The sequence below is a fragment of the Pelecanus crispus genome, chromosome 3 (genome assembly GCF_030463565.1).
Source record: "Pelecanus crispus isolate bPelCri1 chromosome 3, bPelCri1.pri, whole genome shotgun sequence".
Classification (NCBI taxonomy): Eukaryota; Metazoa; Chordata; class Aves; order Pelecaniformes; family Pelecanidae; genus Pelecanus; species Pelecanus crispus.
Window position 1 is genome coordinate 65,851,323 of NC_134645.1, and position 22,475 is coordinate 65,873,797.

Sequence of the window (22,475 nt, forward strand, 5' to 3'; positions counted from 1 at the left end):
CGCGCGGCGGCGGCGTTCACCCCCCCCACACCCCCCCCGCACCCGCGACGGGCCGGACGGCGCGAGGCAGCGCCGCGCGCTCCCCGCTGCTCTCACCTCCCCCACCCCACCCCCCCCCACCCCACCCCCCCCCCCCCGCGCCGCCGTTGGATGCGGGGCGGCGGCGGCGGTAGCAGCGCCGCGCGGCGCCGGGGTGTAAGATGGAGGGCCTGACGCTGAGCGAGGCGGAGCAGCGCTACTACTGCGACCTCTTCTCCTACTGCGACACCGAGAGCACCAAGAAGGTGGCGTCCAACGGGCGGGTCCTGGAGCTCTTCCGCGCCGCGCAGCTGCCCAACGACGTGGTCATGCAGGTAGCCGTTGCGGCCCCCCGGGGGGCGGCGGGCCCGGGCACCGCCCCGCCGTTACAGCCGGCGGGGGGACGGAGCCGTCCGCGGCTGCGCCCCCCCGCTCCGCCGCGCTCGGCTCGGCCCTCGCCCCCTTGCCCGCCCGGCAGCGCTTTGGCGGGGGTCGATCCCCCGGCGGCGGCGGGCCGGGGCGGGGAGGCCGGAGCGGGACCCGCCAGCAGATTCGGGAGCTATTTTCCGGCCCCGGAGCCGGCCACCTGAGCCCGGGCGGGCGGGGAAGGCTGAGCTCTCCGGCGGAGAGGGAAGGGCGGGGGGGTGCAGCGAGTTGCTGCGCTGAGCACGCCTGTAGCAGGCCCCCGCTTATGCACTTGTGGGGCCTCTGACTCCAAGGCTGGGAAGGGGCTGCTGATAATCTCTGCTGGCCGTGTCCAGCAGCTGGTGGGAAAGTGTCTTGTTTGCTTCGTGTCAGCAGAGGCCATCCAAAGCATGAGAACCCCAAAGCTTTATGGGGATGTGAGGGAGATTTCATCCCGCAGCCTGCTGATGAGGAGCAACACAGAAGGAAATCTGGGTTTGTATCGCTGGGTGCTACTGACACTAATCCGCTTCACCTAACCCACGCAGTCTCTTTTGGACATCGGTTCCCGGCAGGTATTAACTTACCCGTAGTCACCAAAACATTTCTAACAAAGAAAAAAAAGCAGTGCAAAGAATGACACGGGCCCGTACTTGCAACATATATGTGTACAGTTTTAGCACTTATTTCCTTGGCCCGGTTACATCCAAAAGGTGTAGCAGTATTACAGGTCTACCAGCACCGAAAAGGGCAAGTCTGCTCTGAAGTGCCTTGTGTAATTATTTGAGGAAAGTATTCCTAGTGAGCCATTCTTATGAACAGCTATTTGTAATGATTTGCTGCTTCTGCAGTTCTCTCTGTCATTGTTCAATGCTTTAAAGTTTATGTAGTGTTTTGAGCTGCTGTGGGTAAAACTGTCTAAAAAGCCATGCTGCCTTTTATGCAGTTTCATCCTCAGCCTAGTGCGATAAGCAGCTCTTCTAACAAAGCATTGAAGTTACTGTAGCTGGGAATACAGTACACAAATTTCAGCATCTGTAATTTAGTACCAGATTTCAGGAGAATTCTTACACTTAACTGGGCTTACTGTTGATGTGTTTTGGGCTCCCAAGAGGACCTTGGTTAGTTAAAATGAGTTTAAGATGCAAAAAAGTGGAAGAGAGCTGAATAAGAAATGCTTCTTACTGGTAAAACTAGTAATCTCTTATTTGATGACTTGCTAGACTGGACTTAATGGTAGGAGAGTCTGCATGCTCAGTATTATGAGTGAGGTTTCTCAAGGGCCACCCACTTCTTTATGTGTGTGGCCAACCAATTTCAGAAGAATCAACGCAGGAAAGTAAATGTTTATGTGTTTGTTGTATTTAAAATCTATTTTCCATAAAACTTGTCTGGGTTACTGTAAAGATAAAGTAGGCTAGTGTTAGAGATTTTGTTTTATGCAGGGATTTGGTGCAAGAGCTTGGAAAGACTTGGAATTTTGAATACAGGTCGCCACAGATTATGTCTTTATCTGTTGCAGAGGAGGTCAAATACTTTCTTGCAAAGGAGATCACATCTGAAGAAGAGAAACTGCTCGGGCATCATTCCATGGGTTCTAAATAAATTAAGAAGCAGACCTGGCTTATCACTGTAGTGATCTCAAGGAAAACCTCGCAGTTAAAACAGCAAACAAGATATTAGATTGCATGAGAAATGAGACTGTAAATAATACAAAGAAAGTCAAAATGCCCTTAGCAATTTGACCCATTACGAATATCTTGTGCAATCGCTGTTGGTCACCTGTGAAATGCATTGTACTTTTGAGGGAGAGAATCTAGTTGTCTAGTGATTTTATGTTCTCCCTGAAGTAGGGTGTACCTCGGGTTAGCATAGGCATGAATACATTGGATGATGGTTCTTCCAAGGGGAATTGCATTTGATGCTTCAGAAGCTGTGACTATGTAACTAAAACTTCAAGATGATATAGCTCAAGAAATAAGGAAACCCTGTGAAGGAGATACAGTTTTCTTTTGACCACATGGTGCTGTGTTCTTACCTGTTCATTTGAAGCACCTGGTGCTTGTGGGGAAAGGAGCGTGATTCAGTTGCCCAATTCTTACATAGTCCTGGAATGCAAGTGTAGTACTAGTTAGGTGAATGCTGAGTACCTTCGTAGGTGTGCAAAACGTAGTACAAAATTACCGCTGTTCAAACTGACAGGGACCAAGTAGTCCTGGGGAAGTACCTCAAAGTTCTTCCTCTTCAGTAGTAGAGGTCTGTAGGTACCTTTGAATAATTCAGAATTGATTCTGTTGGAAACGAAAATGTGTGACAGTTGCATTTTTAGACCCGTAACTTGTTTTGCTTGCAAACCTGTTGTTTAAAGGCTGGATACACATGCAACCTTTCCTGCAAAGAGTTATGTTTATGTAAGATTTCTCTCTTGCAACAGGAAAAGTTAATACATGTGGCTAATTGTTCCAAATCATTCTCATTTCTGCCTCTAAGGGACACTGTCAGCTGACTATTAAATGGGAATAAATGAACATACAGACGACTGAAACAGTTATGGTTGCTGTATACAAATCATATGCTCACAAAGCAACAAAACCCTGGAAAAGAAAAGCTATATGTCCACTTAATACAAATCTACAAAAGGACAGCCTTATTACCAGAACAAAAATACCACAAACTGTGTTACAGCCTTAACTGCACGTATGAGAACACCAGCCTTTATTAACCCGTATATCTGCTTTTTTGTGCACATCCTTGAAGTTAGCATTAAGGTAGAAAGTTTGCATAAAACAGTGAATAAAAGTACATGTGTGGGGATAACAAGTCCGACTACTTCATAACAGTTACATGAGTCTTTAAATTGCTCTCAGGGTGTGGTTTCACACTGCAGCTAAACCAATCTAGAGGTGAGTTGCCACTGAAGGAGGTGGTCTGGTCTTCCCCCTTCCCTGAGCCCTGGGCTCCTGCTGCTGCTCCTCCTTGCACAGATGCTAGTGCCTGTCCGATGATGTTCTATGCTGGCATCAGGGCCTATGCAGGCAGAAAATTAATCACAATTTTTTGTTGATGTTAACTCCCTGTCAGCTAACAGTGGGGTTGAACGAATGTCAGTGCTGGCACAAGGAAGGAGGCAGGAAAACTGTTTGCCGATGGAGGGGAAGGGCAGAACTTTACTCTTTCTAGAGCGATTGGGTATTTCAGTTGTGACCTAGCATGAGTTTCACGGTAGCTTAAACCACTAGAAGCTGGAGTGGAGCTGCCTTATGCTGCCACTGACATTCATTTGAACAGATAGTGAGCTGGTTCAGGGAGCTTGTTCAGCCCAAAGTTAGGGGGTTTTGTCAAGTTATTTTTCACTTGACTCAGCTGCCTGAGCGTATGGCTCAGTTGCCTGTGCATCGGTGTTTGTATTAGCAAGTAGTATGACGCAACACAGGTGATGCTGAGGAGCTGCCATCCACCCTGTATATGTATTTCAGAAGCATTCCTTTGATCAAGTTCTGGCCTGGTCCTGTAGGCTGAATGTTAGCTGAGGTTTGTTAGGTGCACTCCTAGAGTATCTTCTAGGTTAGCTCCATACAAAAGAAATCTAGTTGCCTGTTTTGGAGTGGCTGCACAGTATAAACCAGAACAGTGAGGGTGATCCGGAAATCGGTTTCAAAAGCATATTTCACACCTGACCTAAAATGCTAATGTCGGTACGCTGTTAAAACCAGTTCTTGGTGCCTCTGTACTGGTGGTGATGTTGCTTGTAAAAGCTGCAGTCAGACAAAAAAATGTATTGTGAAGTTCATTATTTGTGCATGGGATTAATACAATAGCTGTCCCATTTGTTCAATTTGTAGAATTCTTATTTAGGCGATTTAATCACAGAAAGTTTTATGAACTTGCACCCTTCGATTATGAATCACAGAAACTTCACAAGACAAGAAGCAAATCAGTTGTGCATTATGATACTCATCTGAAATTGAGTGAAAGCATCTTGCTTTAAAATACATCATTACTATAAAACAACAAATATGTGAGTATCTGCATGTGCTCTCTCTAAAATGAATGAATTTTCAGTGTTAGCAATGTACGGCAACATTATTGAAGGAGTCTTTACAGACAGATTAGTTTTGATTGTTCTTGTGTCATTGATGGAAAAAATTACTATCTCTGCTTGTCTACCTCAACTGTCTGTCAGAGTTTGCTGCCTTTGCATCAAAAGTTGCAAGAAAGTGCATACCTGTGATGAAGCTGCTTCATTGTAAAGTCCAGACTTTTAGCATAAAGCCTTATTCGTCAGCTACAATTTCTGCACTGTGCAGAAAAACTGCTAAGGTGCAGGCATATGCTGCCGTCTGTTGTTCGTGGGGCGATAGTTTTAGCAAACATAGGGAATGGAGAACTTGGAATGATAGTTTCCTTAGATGCCAGAGCTCATCTGTGGCACGCGGTGCAATTATAATTGGAATTATAACCCATAGGCAGAACATGGCAAAACAGAATTGCAGGTTCTTGATTTAAAATGTTGTCCTCTTTGTTGGAGAATGGATGTAGAGAGAAAAGGATCTAAGAAAATAAAAAATTGTTCACAGTGATTTTGTTGTTGCAGTTAGTGTTTCAGTGAATTTTCCTACACAAAGACTACCTGTTTATAAAATCAGTAGAATTTACTAAATGCCAACTGCAAATGGAAGCTGAGCCAGGGCACACTTAGGAATACCTGTGTGGTAGAGACATGCAGAAAACTCAACCTCATTCTGGTTAATTTGCTGCTTTTATTATCTTTTCAGAACTGGTGGTGTAAGAAGTTAGAATTCCTTATGCGCTGTAAATGCCATGCCTTCCTTTCAGCGATTTGGAGTATATTTAAAAATACATAGTACTTTCAGATCTTTTTAAAAAAAAGTACACTGTGTAAAAAGCTTTCCTCTCCTAATACTGACCTTTACCTAATCTGCAAACAAGCCCAAATTTTAAAAAGAAATCACTTAATTGAATCCAACCCATACATTTTGGGTTTATATTTTTTATTTTAAAGCTTACGGCTTTTCTGCATGACATTTTAAAATAAAGTTAGTTTAGATTAGTTCTGAGGCAATATTTACAACAGATCATTATTAAGGCATTCTTCCAGGGTAGAAATGTATAAATATAGCATTTTTCTTACTCATTCTTAATATTGTGTTAGCCTGAGCACCATAAAGTTGATGAGTCTGTAGCTTTTTAGGATTATAATCATATGTAATTTATATATAACATTTATACCAAATATTTATGTATTTAAAGGATGTTTATACATACATTATGCTGTATCTCAGTTCTCATTTAGGAAATAAGAATTGTTAGAAATCTGTTGTAAATACAAACAGTCCCTGGATCCGCAGTTAAGAATATCCAATTTGTGAATGACGGGGGGTTTTTTTTCTCCTCAAATGTTACTGTAATAGAGAATTTTTCTTTCAGCTGAGCAGTAGGTTAGTTTTGGTTCTCTGTAATTATGAGATATATAAGCAGTCCACTTTCTGTTAGTGCCAGTAATGGCTCTTAGTCTGCTTTGTATCCTGTGAACATTGCTTTTGAGTTTTCTGCAGAATTCTGGTAAAAATGTTTGCTTTAATGGTGTTACCTTCACAGAGACTATAGTGGGGTGCAGATTGTTTTCTCTTTACAGTTAATTTGTTCAAATAGTCTCATATCTCAGCAGTGTTTAGTTGGAGAATAATAATTGTTTTTGCAACAAAAGGCAGCAAGTTAATGGCAAAACATCAGGAGTGTAGATTAGGTCTATTAGACTTACATTTGTTTTCAGCTGTTTTCTGAGTGTAATTGACTGGCATTCATACTGTATAGTCACTTATATAGTAAATAATTGCTTCATAATTCCGTATGCCAGCACAGCACTCAGCTAATTTCAAGTATCACAGCTCAGCTTTGTCTGAAAACAGTTTATTTTTTTTTCTTTTTAAATGTGCCATCAGATGACAGCAGGGATGATTAATATCCATTCTGACATGACTGGATAGAATTCTAAAATTATTCAGAAATATCAGGGTCTTTGGCAAATGCAGCTGTCTTAGAATCAAGTTAGCTGTACAAAATTATGTATTGTAAACTTGATCTTTTTCCTGTAAAGATGATTCTTTTGTATTAGAAGTTGTGAGCACTTCACCCACTGTGTGTAAAAGAAATTGCAAACACGCCTTCATCTTAGTCTAATCTTCAATAAATATTACTGTAGATAGTGTGAAATTATAGGACTTTGCTGGCAGTCTCTGTGGCTTCTCAATTATATTTCCTAGCTTTGAAAATACTAGTCCTTACAGACAAGTTTCACACCTATTAGGTCATAAATATTTGCCATTTAGATTAGTCCTTCTTGTAGAATTCCTAGACTTCAAATTGGAGTTCTGCTCTTTGCTTAAATGAGTTCGAAGTTAGAAGTGAATGTGGGAGCAATATGTTGACTGTCAGATTTTTCTCGCTGGAGTTTCAGTAACGATTGGTGTAAGGATATATTTCCCACTTGTTCTTTTTCCTTTACCATCCTTTAGACCGTAGGGATGTTGTTAGCCAACGGTGTGATTCTTTCTAAACTAACTTACTGGGTTGGTGACCATGTTTGTGACTCGCTTGTTTTTCCAGGTGGGGTTGGTGTCTGAAGAGTTAAATTATCCCCTGCACTTGTTATACAAAAAATACATTATAACTTAGGCATGCCTGTCCACAGTATAGGAACTGTGTTCTGATAGGTTAAAGGACTTGGAAAAGATGACAGTCTGACCTGAATTTCTGGAATGGTTCACTTCTGACATCTAAAATGCTTGTGAAGTATGGTAACATAGCAATTAGTAGACTCAGTTTCCAATACATCTTTCAACTTCAGTAATCCCAGAAAAGGGTGACTAGGACTGAGCTGTGTAAAATTTTAGCATTAAGTTCTAACTTACTCCTGCTTCAGACTATTAGTTGTGAATTTTGTAGATAAGTCTGTTCTCACTGCAATAGTGTATACGACTTGTTTTTTTTCTGAATTATAATGTCTTAAATCATTTAAGACCTGGTGTTAACAGCTCCATTCTGAGTCTCAAATGTAGCTCCCTAAATGTGCAGTTTTTAGAATTTTAACTGAGGTTTGTTTAAACTTTGATAGACACATTGTTAAGACTTGCAAAGGCCTTATTTGGAGAAGGAGAGCAGTGCAAAGCTAAGTAACTAATTAACACTGATCAGGTTGATGCTCAGAGGAAAACAGATTGAGATGGGAAAGCAGTGTAAAGTAATGGGCACAGTAGCTTCGGGTAGGCTTGTGTGGAAGAGCTCAGGAATAACAAGACCAGATCTGAGCAGTCTTGTTTGGCCAGGCCACAGCATGACCACTATATTCTGGGATCAGAGAGTGCCTTAATCTTCATTTTACACTAGCAAAAAGCCAGAAGCTTGTGTTCATTCTTTGAGGTTTTCCTGGTTTGTGTTTGTCTGGCATAGTGATGAAAGGTGATGCGTGGAGAAAATATTAAAGTCAAAAAAGTAAGAAAATAATTATCAGCAAGGAATATCAATCACTGGAATGCTTCAGTTATAAAGGAGATCTGAAAGGAATCAAAATGTCTATATAAATGCTGTTCTCTTCAGCATTTAGCACTTAAGTAGAAATTTTGCAGGAAAAATATTCAACTTAATGCTGCATGGCAGGAGCATCCACAATTAGAACATTCATGTGACCTCCCTTGCACCATTTGATATTGGAGTAATAATTTGAAATATTAAATAGATTATTGCGGTAAAATATCTCTGCCTGCTGAAGCTAGGTGCTTTCTTGGTGATTATATGGATACTTCAGCTGCTACCATTTGTTCCAGAAAATACAATCACTTGAATATTACAGAATCATCCTGGAGTTTCAAATGGTCACAGGCTGGCTCAGGCATTGAGAGTTCTTGTTAAAGTGTGTTTCTTCATCTCCTATTGCTTGAACTCTTCATGGCACCACCAGGAGAAAGGAGACACCCTTGTTTTGAGGGCAATTCTTAGCAGCCTGATAAGTGAATGTATCTTTCCCCCCTAAGGAGGGTTTTTTGGGGGCAAGGCAAAGAAGTTGGAGTTGCAGCTGCTCTTGAGGGTCACAGACTTTTACATAAAAACATTCTGTTCAGTTGCCTCATTTCATCCTTTTCTGCTCCTCTTTAAATGCAAAGCACACAACTTTCTTGAGGCTGCAGCCTTACAAGAACTTCAGAGTCAAATGAACAAACTCTTGCTACCAGCCACATGTTCCCACGTACCTTGTAGCTGCTGAGGTGTTCATTGGTTGTATGGTAGACAGATTCAGTTTAATAAAAGAGCAGATAACTAGCACAGCAACTTTTTGCTGGCTCACTGAGTGGAGTAATCGTACTGTATGATCAGATAGATGAGCAACAGTTAGTGCTCAGGAGCAGGGAGCTGTGCAGCTGAGAGCAGAGGAGGGAGAAGCTATGTAGGATAAACAGTAACGTAAAATTGCACAGGTAGAGGAGACAGGTATGTGGAATATCTCCTTTTTAAAAGAACCTCTCTTTATGCGCCAAGAATGAAAAATTATTCTTGTACGTCCTCAGGCTGTCTTCTGCCGCTTTAGGTTTTGGGGTTTTTTTTATTTCCAGTTCTTCTTGCTGCTTTATTATCACTACTGCTCATAAGGTGCCTTTCTCATGAGCACCTACTCTGCCAGAAGAACAGCAGTAGAGGGAATCTTAATGCAAGCAAAGAGCAATTCCACCTTGAGGTCATCTAGCTATGACTTTTTACTTGGGAGGATAATAGTTGCTTTCTAAGTGAGTGTTCATCTGGCTGTCTGGATTTTCCTTTCTTGATGGTATTGAACATGTCAGAAAGGAATATGCTTATTTATTCTGTCCTCTTTTTGAGGGTATTTGGCAATTTGTTTATGACATAGTCAAGTAGGACGGTCTATGGCTCTAGGTCTTTGGAGAAATGGCCCCTCTAAATCAGTATCTTGAACTTTTTTTGTAGTTGCATGTAGGGTGCATCTGCCTCATCCTTGTGGATTGATTGATGGTGGTTACCATGTACTACCAAATCGAGAAGGGAACCACTGACCTCTAGAGAGCTGTGGAGCTCTGCATAAGAGGCTCTGCAGGTAAGATTCTTGTGTATGGCTTGTAACAGCTTTTGCAGGAGCTGTTAGCAAGACCACAAACTTTGACTGCAAATGGAAAAATCAAAGCTACTGCGTTAGGAAGTCTCTTTGATAAGTGAGGCTGATCCACCATGAACATATGTGCTACCAGGAATGATAGGAGATGCTGCCGACCACTTTTGGAATGGGTTAAAGTCAGGAATAAAATATAACTGGTTCAAAAAGTATTACAGTAGGTGAAAATTCTGTGGGGTTTTTTTGTGTGTGTGCTTGTGGTGTTCAACATACTCTCTTGTTAAGATATGTAATTATTATGTGCATCTGTAATAAATCAGAGTTTTAAATTTTCAGTGCTTTTTGTCTGCTGCTTTTCTGTTAACAGAGTGAAAACGTGACTCCAAATCTGCCAACCCTTACTTAGGGAGTGGACATCCTTGTAAAACAGATCAAAAGTGCAGGGGCAGAATCATTCCTCTGAGGCTTAAAATACTGGGTCATTTTTTGACCAGCTAGTTAACTTCTTTATTTCTGATGTGATTAATTCTGAAATTCAATTTCATTGAAACATATGTATGTTTGAACCTGAAATTGACCTGTGGAATGGGTAAGTTTAGTTCTAAGTATCTACAGATTGTCAGAGCTGATGAGTAGTTTTTTCTTCCTGTTGATGTTTTAGCAGTCTGCTTCCACTGTGGATATGTGCAGTGTGAAAATCAAGGGCGGAGAAGTATTAGGAGAGGCTCAGACAGTAGGAGACTCTAAATAGTTCATTGTCAGAGAGCGTGTGTCATCTTGGAAGTCCTCCAATACTATTGGTTTTATTTCTTTAAAGGCCTGTGTTCTGAAGCCAGGTTTGTGGCGTTGACTGAAATCCATCTTCATGGAACAGTCAGTAAGACTTAAAAGGAAGACCTTACTATTCATTACCTAACAAAGTACAATGTCCCAAATATACCCTGTGCCTGGGAATTCTTAGTATCGACTAATTAAGTATATTTACTACTATGCTTCTTAAGTACCTAATAAGATAAATGTATGTATTAGAGCTAATACTATACTTGCTGTTCAGCACATGAACATTGCCTACTTCACACTTGTTGAATTAAATACAGCAGTTCTAGATATCCTTCATAAATGCATTTTGCAAATGATCTTCAGAAAGGTTTAAGACTGTTTAAATGTTTGTCATATACTGCTAATAGTGCTGAAACATAGAATTCAGAGCAATAGTTGGACTGTGTCTTTTAGTGGCATTTTTTTGTCCTGTCTCCAATTTTTTTTCTTTTGTGCCACCATGTGCCAAGGTTTGTGGAGCCTTGCGGAGAACTAGGTCAGAGACTTGACTTGGTTAAAAATAACTAATCAAAAGAAGGATCTTTGTCAGTTCTCTCTCTTGTTCCTGCTACGCAGTGCTGTCAACAACTGTTGCATCTGAGAAGCTGCCTGTTAGGTGAGATTTTTCTGAAGAAAAGTTAAAAATTCTTGATGAATAACTAATCAGTATTGCTTTGTCCGGCTGATGATAGGTGAGAAACTAGTTAAAAATTGTGTCAAGCTGTGGTCTGCAATTAGTGAGACAGATTGAGATAAATGAAGTGACAGGAGTTGATCTATTGAACAGTGGTTACAGAATAACAAGATTAGAAGGTAATGAATTGTGAGGAAAGAAATGTATTCAATCTAGAAAAAAAGCACAAAGGAGGTTGTCATAGGTCTTCAGTATGGAGTGATGGTCAGGTTTTTTTCTGCTACAGTAGCAATGATTAGGAAGGGGTTTTTTCAACTTCCCTTATACGTGCCCAGATTACATTACACTGTAGAGATATGGTTAATTTTTGTTGTAGCTGAGGTGAGTGGAATACATGACTTCAGGAGAGCACTATTGTAGGACAGCATATTCTAGTACCCAATTTGAGGCTGTATTCCAGTAAACTTTTAATTTGGAAAACATCCTGTCAAATTTGCAAAGAGCTCTAGAATTCTCATCAATGAATTGTTGTGTATGGGATACAGAAGTAACATTTTTTACATGATAAATGTTTTTCATTTTAAACTGTGAATCATAATCAATCTGTAATCATAGTTGCATTTTATTAGATAACCTAAAACTGAATGCAGGTTATTCTTTTTAATTTTTTAGCTTTTTTTATCTGAAGTAAACCATTAGTGTGGTTTGGGTGTTTTTTGTCAAGGTTATTGTCAATATGCCCAGTAAAACTCAAAAATCGTGCTAAATACTGAAGCACAAGTATATTCATATGGTCTGGTTTAACTCAAGTTTGTATCAAATATTGTAAAATGAATGCAAAAACTTATTTTGTACCTCTGATACATGGTTTATGTGATATTGTTCCTGGTGATTGTTTCACTTAAACATAAGAGAAAACTTTCTTACTGTGAGGGTGATCGAACACTGGAAGAGGTTGCTCAGAGATGTTGTAGAGTCTCCCTCCTTGGATATACTCAAAACCCAGCTGGGCATGGTCCTAAGCAATCTGCTGTAGCTGAGCCTGCTTTGAGCAGTTGAAGTGGAATGGATGATCTCCAGAGGACCTTTCCAAGTTCAACTATTCTATGTCTCTATGTAGGGTCTCTTTGTATTTATTAATTAAAAAAAAGTCTTACAGCAACAATACAAACATAAAAATTCCTGCCAAGTCACAGTAAGACTACTAGAATGCCTCAAATTAAGAATGTGTTAATAAAATCAGGACCAAAATGTGTATTCTGAATCCCAGTTCTTCTTCCTTGCTTTGTATCAATATGTGTTGGTTTGGGTTTTTTGTTTTGTTTTTTTTTTGATTAGTGGATAGATTTGTGTTAATGTCCTAGTTCGGATGAGGTGATACAAAAGGTCCTTCTCTGAGTTTGTTCATTCCTCTCTCCTGTCAGCATACACAATGTGTGTTGTAACTACCAGCCTTCAAAAGCTGCCTTAAAATCTTGCTTCTTACCACCCTCTGGTATAGAACAGTAGGTACTTTAGTAACTCTCCCAGCAGATGGAATATTTTTATCTTTACTATGTCATGGCATGTATGTTGCTTCATTTTTTGTTTTACCATTGAATGCTTAAATACTGTTGTACTTTTGCATGAATAATGTTTACAGATAATGGGCTTGATTTGCCTTGCAGAAGAACCTGGGGGCGGGGGGACTGTTACGTTCTGGAAGACTCTCGCAGAGAGGCTTTCTGAATTCTGGAAAGTGTGTTTCACCACATTTGATAAAGATGTGATTGGTTCCACTTCACCTGGAATTTTTAAAAGTTCTTAAGTATTTTTGGTCACAAACCTTCCCTAGTTCAAGGATCTCTTATTTGAAACCTGTAAGAGTTCTAGAAGGTATGTGTTTGAAACAGTGCCCTTTGTTAACATACTGCTTCCTGTGCGTGTCTGATCTGTGCCAACTCCTGTTATTGGTGATGCTGCTGTTACTTCTTTGCAGTATGATGACTGAGCGTGCAATTTCAGAATTTACAGCTACTGCACTGAGTTTTTTGCTTCTTTGCATCAACAGCTTCTAGCAATTCTGGAGCTTCACAGAGCTGTTGGCCTTGATTTGGTTAATTGCAGTAGTGTGACCTCAGGATCTTCATATCTAAGGAGATGAAAACAGTCATGGAGCATTTTGTCTTGGAGATGGCTCTGTATTCCTTGAAGAGTTTAAGGAAATTCCTTATCCTCTCTCTTCCTAAGAAGATGAAAGCCCTAAGCATAAGTCTCAGAGAACCAATCCCTTGATTATTTTTTATTATTATTTCCCCCCCTGCCCCATCAGTATAGCTTATTACCTGTTGAATGTTTAAATCCTCCTTCAAGGAGATTCTAGGTAGGCTGTTCTGAGTATGTTCAAGCATGCTGTCAGTCAGCAGAGGGGTTTCCACGTTGTTTGCATTTAATAATTTTACTCAACTGTCAGTCATGTTTCTGATTGGGTTATATTCTGTGTTTGAAATAGAGGACTCCTTTAGCTAGCTATGGGTGGATTTGACAGCTACTTGTTCAACAGCATAAGGGCATTCTTTTTTGTGGGGTTTTTTTTGTATCCTTAGCTTTTTCCTTTTCTTGATACTTACATCTGGTGTATTTTCTATATTTATATCTATTTACTTTGAATCCATGCTTGCCTTTACTTTCTAATACTTATTGGCCATGGTAGCTTAATTATTAAATCAGTTTTTAGCTGAAGTTTTTTTCAATCTGGCAGTACTGACTAGCTCCAAACAAGATAATTTCTGGTCCAGCACTGGCTTTGAAATTGCCCAAAGCCATTACTGCCTAATTCCATAGGCTCCAAATGCCTGTGTCATTGCTTCCTTTCATAAGAAGCTTTTCCAGAGTCTGCTCCGTTATTCATCTGTCAATGCTAGGCCACTGGATCCACGAGCTTTTTCTGTGTTACAGGATACAGTGCTTTAAAAAGAGGAATTGGTCTTGCTGTCATACTGGTTTTGATTGCTAGCTGTCTCTTGAATCTTCACTGCTTTAGTTCTGCCAGTTATTTAAACTTAGTGTAATTATGTTTGGCATTAGATTGAGTGCAAGCAATTTATTTCAGATGTTGATGCCTCAAAGTTTTTATTGTTTGAATTGTCACCTGTCAATTTAGACTCAGTTCTTTTCTTGTGGTGCTTTTTGTAGTCCAACCAACCAGTTGGAACTAATGTATTCAACTGTATTGAATTATTTTTCTTTTAGTTAATGAACTTCAGAAAATGCCCCGACTTCTGTCCAGACATTATGCTGCAGAAATACTATAATGGGAAAATACAAATAACACAGGTGCTGTAGGACAATATGGGACGTGTAACGCAGACATAGCCAAGTGATTTAATGTACCTAGCTCCGGTCCAGCAGGATTTGAGCTGCATGCACAGCCCTGGAGCTGCTGATCCTCTTGGGACTTCTTTGGGACTAAGTGTTTGTTAACTTCCTACGCCTTCCTGTGACAGGTTTTACAACAGCTTATTTTCATGAGGTCCTAGAAACCTGGTGCATGGTAAGGAAATACCCAAGCAGCTTTCTGTTGAGCCATATCTAGCTTAGCTGTAGTTAATAAACCCATCCGTTTGTCTGATTGTATGGGGTTACCAAAGTCTATTTCCTGTTTCAGCAGCGCTGAAGCATACAAACTCCTCGTGGATCATGTGTTCAGTTGCAGCTACATGAAAATGTAGTTGACTTTTTCAGTTGGAACTTGCCTGCAAGCAGGGCTCCTCTGCCCTTCAGAACTGTGTCCTTTGAAAGCTGGGAAATCTTTCAGGACAGCTTTTTCTAAGCCCAGTAACAGTCCATCCCAGTAGTTAGGAAAATGAGCAGATGTGTCAAGAGACCAGATTTGCCAAACAGGGAATGTATGACTGAGCTCTGGTGGGAAGAGTGAGGAGAGAAATTAGTACCCATGGATGTAGATGAGGCTGAGATTCTCAGTGCCTTCTCATCTATCTTGATTTCAACAAGGCTTTCACCCTGGTGTCCAAGAGCATCTTTGTGTCTCATTTGGAACGTTACAGTTTAGGTGGGGCTGCTAGGTAGATAAAAAGACAGTCTGGGTCATGGAGCTCAGAGAGTCTGATCTGGGATGTGTCATGCTTAGTATCTTATCAGTGACCTGCCACAAGCAGGACTGCTCCGTCAGCAAGTTTGCAGGTCTTCGATGTGGAGGGGCGTGCAGTCAGTATGTTTGAATACCTGGCTGCTTGTCTGGAGGGACCAAAATTTCTCAAAATTCATAACGAAAGACAAAACCACCTTTCCGTTGTATAGAACACCGGGCGGGGGGGGAGGGGAAGGAAATAAAATAACACCAGTTCTTTGTTGTATTTTGTAAATGCAACAGCATCTGTAGCATTGTTTGGAGAACCTGAAGTTCTGCATTCTCCTTCAATGCTGAAATCCATGCATATGTGTGGATACTTCTTTGTGTTCTGAATGAATGCTTTAGAGGTTTGTTTTATAAGTTAAAAGTTGAACTATAGCAAGCCTATATCAGAAATGTCTGGAAGGTATCATTTGCAATTGTCTAGCTTTTTACTTTTTATAAATTCTACTGTTCAATTTTGAGAATTATTTGAAAATCTTAGTTTTGTGTTTGTGGATTACATCTGACAATATAATACTAAAAATGCTGAATGCTGTTGCTTTTCTGTTGCAGTTACTGAAGACAGACAATATAGCTGCTAATGGAATACCTAATGGTGACATAGGATGTTTATTATGTGCTTTCTTGGTGGTTTTGGGGTTTTTGGTTTTGTTTTTTTTAAAGGAACATGACACCAGTTACTCTCTGTCTTACTCTGTCTCACATCAACTCTGTAGATCCTCTGAAGCTGAGGTGAAAGAAAAGGTGGATAATTGGGAAAAACTTAAGTTTTAGACTTGATGCTTTTGCTGGTTGTGAGGAATCACATATTCTGACTCATGTCACATAATATTTAGAGATTACATGTGAAGTTGTTACTGAAAGGTTGTATATAGGAAGTCGAGCATTTAATGCAAGGCATGCTGCTCTTAAATGTATGAAATCACCTCTGTAGAGCTGTTTGTGTTTTAAGTTTCTTTGTCCAAATAACTGTGTGTTTTGTTTCAGATTATGGAGCTCTGTGGTGCGACAAGACTTGGCTATTTTGGAAGAAGTCAATTTTACATTGCTTTGAAACTTGTTGCTGTGGCCCAGTCTGGTCTCCCTCTAAGAGTGGAAAGCTTAAATACAGGTACATCACAGGAGCAGGGGGAATCGAGTTGCTAAGCGGAATTACTGTACTTGGCTCACAGATTCTTGTAGAGTAACCTTGTAAATTAGTGTGGTATGTCTTTTTATACATGTTGCTAACTTAAAAAAAAAATGCAGAGAGACTATGAGGGAATGTATTCTTAGTATGCAATAAATATGAGGTGAAATACCTTATTCTTACTGAATAAGTATTCTGTTCATCATGGGGTAAATGAACAACTACTACTGACTATTGTGTAGGTACCAGTTCATTCTATAGATTACTGATGTGAGAACTTGGGCACTCTATCCTGTGAATAAAGTACTAATAGGACTAATGTGAATTGAAAGGAAAAGAACGCAACATTTGCAGGCCTTTGTAGTTCCTGAGTTTAAGAAGCCTTGATTGTAACAAATGAAAGGTCATCTTTTCTAAAATCGTCTTCCTTCGCACTTGGCTTGACAGTTTTCTCCCTTAGCGCAAATATGAAGATTAGTGGTTTAAGATTTGTTCTAGTGAAAAACCTGACCTGTAAAAGATGTTTGAAGTCTGTTATCAGCCAAAACACCTGTTATCCTACTTTTCAAAGGTCAGCTGTGGTGTGGGTAGTGAAATAGGAACAGGAGAAAGACTCACTCTAGGAAGATGGTTCAGAACAGCAGGAAGAACTTTGATATGAGGCTCTACTGTAGCCTTTCTGAGTGACATTAAGTGGATACATTCAGCTCTGTGAGATGAAAAGAGACTGAGGAAGATGAAGTAGTGAGTTTTAAGCCACCATAGCCCTGTGCAGCATAGTACACAACTCACAACTTAGACACCTTTGGAGCACAGCTTTGCATTAAGGTGACTTCCCTAGTAGATTTTATGTCTGTAGAATACATGTTACAATATAATTTACATATGTTAGTAATTAAAAGAAAGCTTAGGAGTTTTTTTGTGTCCCAAGGATATAGGTTAAACAGCGTAGTTAAGGAGACTACGTTAAAACCAATCTGCTAGGACTGAAGTATTTGACAAAGCTATAAAAAAGAAAGGAATCATCGGGTATACTTTTACAGTTACATTTATTCTAGGCTCGTACAAACAGTATATACTGCTTTCATGTTTTTTTGTAGCTTTTTGGAAAAGCGCATGATTTCAGTCAACATTTTGCTCGTATTCAAGTTCCTTTCTGCTCGTAAGCCACCCTATGTTTATAAACAGTTTCCCTAGTTTTCCTGATGAGTGTTCCCAAACCTGAAGCTTCAGCAAGATGTAGCAGAATGCCCTAGAGTCAGAAAGTTGGGAAAGGGACCTTTGACTCTTAATATCTGATAGAACTGGGACTTGATGGTAACAGCTGTGGGATTTCTCATCAAATGCCCATTGAAGAAGGCAAAGACTAAAATCTGTGTATGTAGCTTTTCCCAGGTTTTTTGTATGCTTGGTTTTATTTTAATGCAAGATACCTTAACTGGAAGGAGCTTTCCTATTAAGAAAAAAAAAAAAAAAAAGGAAGAAATTCGAAGGAAGGAATTGAAATGGAGGTACAGAATTAATTCCAAAATATAAAATACATTGGTGTAAAATTAGCAGCCATTGGAACTTTTATAATGGAATAAATTTCCTTGATTCATGACAATACTAGAAATACTTGTAAGGGTTTCTGGACTTCTAGGAAAAAGTTTCTGTAACTGGTTCCAAACCTACTAAATACAAGAAGTGCGATTGACAGAACATTTATTTTTATCCTAACTGTTTTTAGCTTTGGTTGTCTGTTGCCTTGGTTGCAGTGGTTCCAGTCCTGTCTATGAAGTTCCTGCTCCTAGGATGATTCAAGTGTTGTTGTAGCAGCTACTAAACAGCTAAAATACAGCAGGCTGAAGACTCATAAAATGATTCTGAGCTTCCTTTGAAAACTTTGGGTTACCTTCCTTTGAAAACTGGGGTTCAGCAGCCTGGCCAGCTGGGTTCTGCCCACAGTCCATCTCCAAGAGGTCTTGAAGAGGAACTGTTAGAGCCATCCCAAACTAAACCGTATACTCTTTCTCTCTTCAAAGTAAAACATTTAAAATTAGTTAAAGCTTATATTTTAGGACATCTACTTTTTAGCTCTGCATTCTGTGCATGTTTTATTCAATTATTGTCTTAATGTTATTCACTCTTTTATCTTGGTATTTTCTCTCCCCTTCTCTTCTTGTTTCTTTTGCTCTTTGGTTCACTGTGTGTCTCTTAAGTAGACAGGAAGCTTGCTTCATGTGAGTTGCTGAGTGGAGACTACAGTCAAATTTTGAGTACTAAGTTCATCCAACACAAGTGTCATCCAGTTGATTCTTAGTTAATTAAGTGCTGTTTTGATTACTCAGATGTGCAGTGTAGTAAAAATACTGCCTTTATACTACAAGCCTCTAAATCTGTTGTTCCTTTGCTGTCCCAGAAAATTTTCCTTCCAGGAAGCTAAAAATTGAGAAATTAATGAGCAGTGTCTATTTCAAAGTAATGTTTATTTTTGAAGTATGGAATACAGGTTTTGGTGGAAGGAAATGTTAACAAGGATGTGGGCATAAAAAGTACAGAGAACTTTCTAATTTATTCAATATCAAGGTTTAATTCCATTCATAACAGCTATCGCATTTATAACTGAGGGATTTCTGAATGGTAACAAATGTTGTAGTGTTAAAATGAGTTTTTTCTGCTGTTGTGGGGAAAAGAGAGGAGAGGGGTAAAAATGGCAGATTTCAATTGGCCGTGTAGAAACTTAGTACAGCAAAACAAACCTATGTTTATCTAGTCTTCTTTTTAAAGAAGCCAATAGCATATTTTATGTTCCTTCTGAGCCCTCTCTATGATTTTGTGAAATAGTGCTAGATATCTCATTCCAAAGCCTCATGTTGGAGCAACTGATTGCATAGACTTCCCGTGTCAGTTGGATGTTCTAGTGTCTGTATTATCCCCTGTTTTGCAAGCATGCAAATTTTCACTTGTAGGCAATGACTTTTTCACTTTTTGGCTGGCTGTAGTTCACTGTTCAGCTACGTGAATAACTTCCTAGCGCAACATGGGGTGGAACACTACTGTGAAAATGGACATCTAGGAATGAGGAAGGGATCAGGAATTGCTTTAACGGTGTTTCCATGTGACAGATAACCACAAATTTAGCAAAGAGGCTGTGTTGCATGCTCCTTCCCTGTGATGAAAGCTGTTTGGCACATTGACTTGTGTTTAGTGACAGAGGCTTAAATCAACAATTTATGTTCTTACTGGAGCATTGTTGTTTAATACTGGATGAATACATAAAGGTGTCTATGGTTGTTGAATACTATAGTTTCAAATTACAGTCTTCAAATACAAATCAGTTTAATGTTTATGTAATAAACATAAACATAAAACTGTTTTATGTAATAAACTATGCAATTTCATGTCATATTCTAATACAGTTGTTGGTATCACTGACTCATTTTCCATACCAAAAGTAATCGATCTAAGCAGTCAACAAGAGATACTAAATTTGAGCCATGCTTGTAAATTTGTTTTGTGGTGGAAAAATAATTTCCAAGTAAGCTGTACAGCAAATTCACAATTTATTTTTATTCACAGTGGACCAGTAAGAAAGTTGTGGTTGGGATTCAGAAAAATGGTAGAAATCTTGCAGAGAAAAATCGAAGACTTACATAGCCTCATTTTTCTGTCAGACTACTCTGAACTGTGGTGCATAAAGCTAAGGAACTCCTAGGACTTTGTAGAAACTTTTGCTTTATAGCAAAAAAAAAAAAAAAAAAATATGTTTATTACAAAAGTGAGGTGATACTGGAATGTATCCAGTTGTATCCCAGTAAAGCAGCTAATTTAACTTCTGTTGTAGAAAGGTGTACACAGATACGTTTAAGCATTTGTTGCAGTTTTTGCAACAAGACTAGCTTGTATTATCTGTTGTATATGTAAACAGGACATCAGGTCACTAAAATATGATGTTGAATATACTGCAGTATTTTAGCATTTGGTTTGCTGATGAACCATTCTGTATGGAGACTCTCTAATTTTATATACATGCTAGAAATGGTAGATAAATTTTGAAAATCACACTTCAATAATTAAATGTTGGCAAAACCTAAGAAAAAAATGAACTAAATCAAGATTACATGATTGCTACTGCATTTAATGCAAAGTTGTAGTGCAAAACTGTTATGGAGCTATGTGAAGTCCTCTTTGTATACCAAAGCCAGAACTGGGTACCAGAATTGTGAAGTATAATGCAGAAAGGGTATTTGCTTTTTTCCGACAGGCAGATGTTGGCTTGATGATAGCAGCAGTCTCAGTGTTTAAGTAATTGAGGCACGTGTGAAATTTTAACTACAAACTAGAATTGCATTTTTATTTTTAAGCATCATACTTCTGTATAGTAAATGGCCTGCTCTCTTATTTTTTTTTTTTTAACAGTAAAGGACCTCCCTCTTCCTAGGTTTGTTGTGTCAAAGAATGAACAAGAATCAAGACACACAGCCTTGTATTCTTCAGATGCTGATAACCCAGCTTCATATTCAGGTGTGATTCCTCCTCCACCTGGCAGGATACAAGCCAAAAAAGGCTCTGTGAGCCATGATGCAGTTCAGCAACGTACATCAACTGATCAACAGGTAAATTAACTTAAAAGATTAAGTGGGACTCTTAACCACTACTTTGCTGCACAGTTATCAATTTGATAGGGCTTGTAAGCTTTGTTGCTTTCAGTATAGCTTCTTTAAAAAAAAAAAAAAATCATACTGGTGTATACTGTACCAGACTACCACGTATGCTTCTGAAACACTTGCATGTAGGAGGCACTTTTTTATGAAGTTTTATAATCTGTGTTTAAATATTGGTGGTAATAGACAAAGAATTGAGACAGACAAGAAAATCAATGTGTAAGATATGATAGCAAATGTCAAGTTGTAATCCTTATGATGTTAATATGTCGTTTATTAAATAGTTCACATTGGCTTCCTGGTCATTGGAATAGTGGTACTGAATGCCATGGAAGACTGGATTTCTAGTCCTTCAACATGCCCCAATACCTTTAAATCTGAAATAATTTATCTAGAATTTTTTTTTAAAGTCTCAGAGTTACTTTTCTCTGCCTTACATTTTATTGTTCAGCTATTTAATTGTTAAGTAGAGACAATGAGAAGCAGAAATAGGATGGAAGTTTTCACATAGGTTTTTATTGTGTTCTAATAATGAGAAAACTGATTTCCTTTTCACTGGTTCTTTCATCTTCATCTTCACTGGTTCTTTCATCTTTCATCTTCAGCTACAGGATATCTGAATAAATGAAAACTGTAAAGGCTTACAGCTCTGTGCCTTCATAATTCCTTGGGTTTTATAGTATTTGCACTCTCTTTCTATGGGAAAATGTTTTCTGATTGTCTTTTCTGCAAGCAAGAACACTGAGTGCAAATACTAAAATTTGCTGACTGTATGTGTGTCTGTGCATAACTGTTGAATGATCTGTTCTCTTCCCCATGGTATCCTTTTTTTGGCCTTGTTTTGTAAAGAATCGAGGAACTTGCAAAATCCCTTAATCTCTCTTGGAATAAAGGAATCTCTCGTAAACACTTATTAATCTCTCTGGGAATATCCCAGACTGATCCAATATAAAGAAAAAGCAAATTAGCAGAGGCCATCCATAATGAGTGTTTGGCTGCTGCTTCTTTTTCCCCAAACTGGAGATGGGGACTGTAATGAAAGGAGGGCTGGCAGTAGATCTGAAGATAGCTTGTTGTTGTCTAGTTTTGGTTAGGTGTGTTTGAGAGCTCCCAAGCACTTCATGAAGAAATCAACAATCGCAGATCTCCTTGATCTGATGATGGCGTTTTAGTTTGGTTGGAATAGTGTTTTGTATGCTTCCGTCATGATGTTGAGTTTTAGTGAACAGCTGTGATTTGATACAGGAATCTGTACTGGTGTAACTTTAAAATAACAAAAAAAATCTCATGTTTGAGGTCTTCAATTTCCAGATAAAGCAGCCACATAATTCACAAAGGTGTATAAGCATCCAAATTTCATTTCTCCATCTTGGCTGATAGAAGCAGCTTGGTCTCTCTTTCACACAAGACTATGGGATTATCACAATAAAGAAACTCTGTGTCTGTCCTTTGAGAGATCTGGCCCAGGAAACAGACTTGGAGCAAATGTAACAGACACACAGCATTGAGTCCAGCAGTTTTAAGCTGTATTCATGGTCTAGATCAGGGAA

At 39.2% G+C, this 22,475-nt stretch overlaps 1 protein-coding gene across 10 annotated transcripts in view; it reads left to right on the forward strand.

Annotated features, from left to right (window-relative positions):
* The first annotated feature begins 200 nt into the window (after positions 1-200).
* Positions 201-22,475, forward strand: part of REPS1 (RALBP1 associated Eps domain containing 1) — a 69,957-nt gene continuing 47,682 nt past the window's right edge. For 6 of the 10 annotated variants that reach the window (XM_075707450.1, XM_075707451.1, XM_075707452.1 and 3 more), the window contains exons 1-3: positions 201-353; positions 16,138-16,261; positions 20,681-20,877. In XM_075707450.1, coding sequence (XP_075563565.1) covers positions 201-353; positions 16,138-16,261; positions 20,681-20,877 — 474 coding nt within the window. Of the gene's footprint in view, positions 354-9,525; positions 9,548-16,137; positions 16,262-20,680; positions 20,878-22,475 lie in introns of those variants that run through there. The other 4 variants (XM_075707454.1, XM_075707456.1, XM_075707458.1 and 1 more) reach the window with 2 other exon arrangements.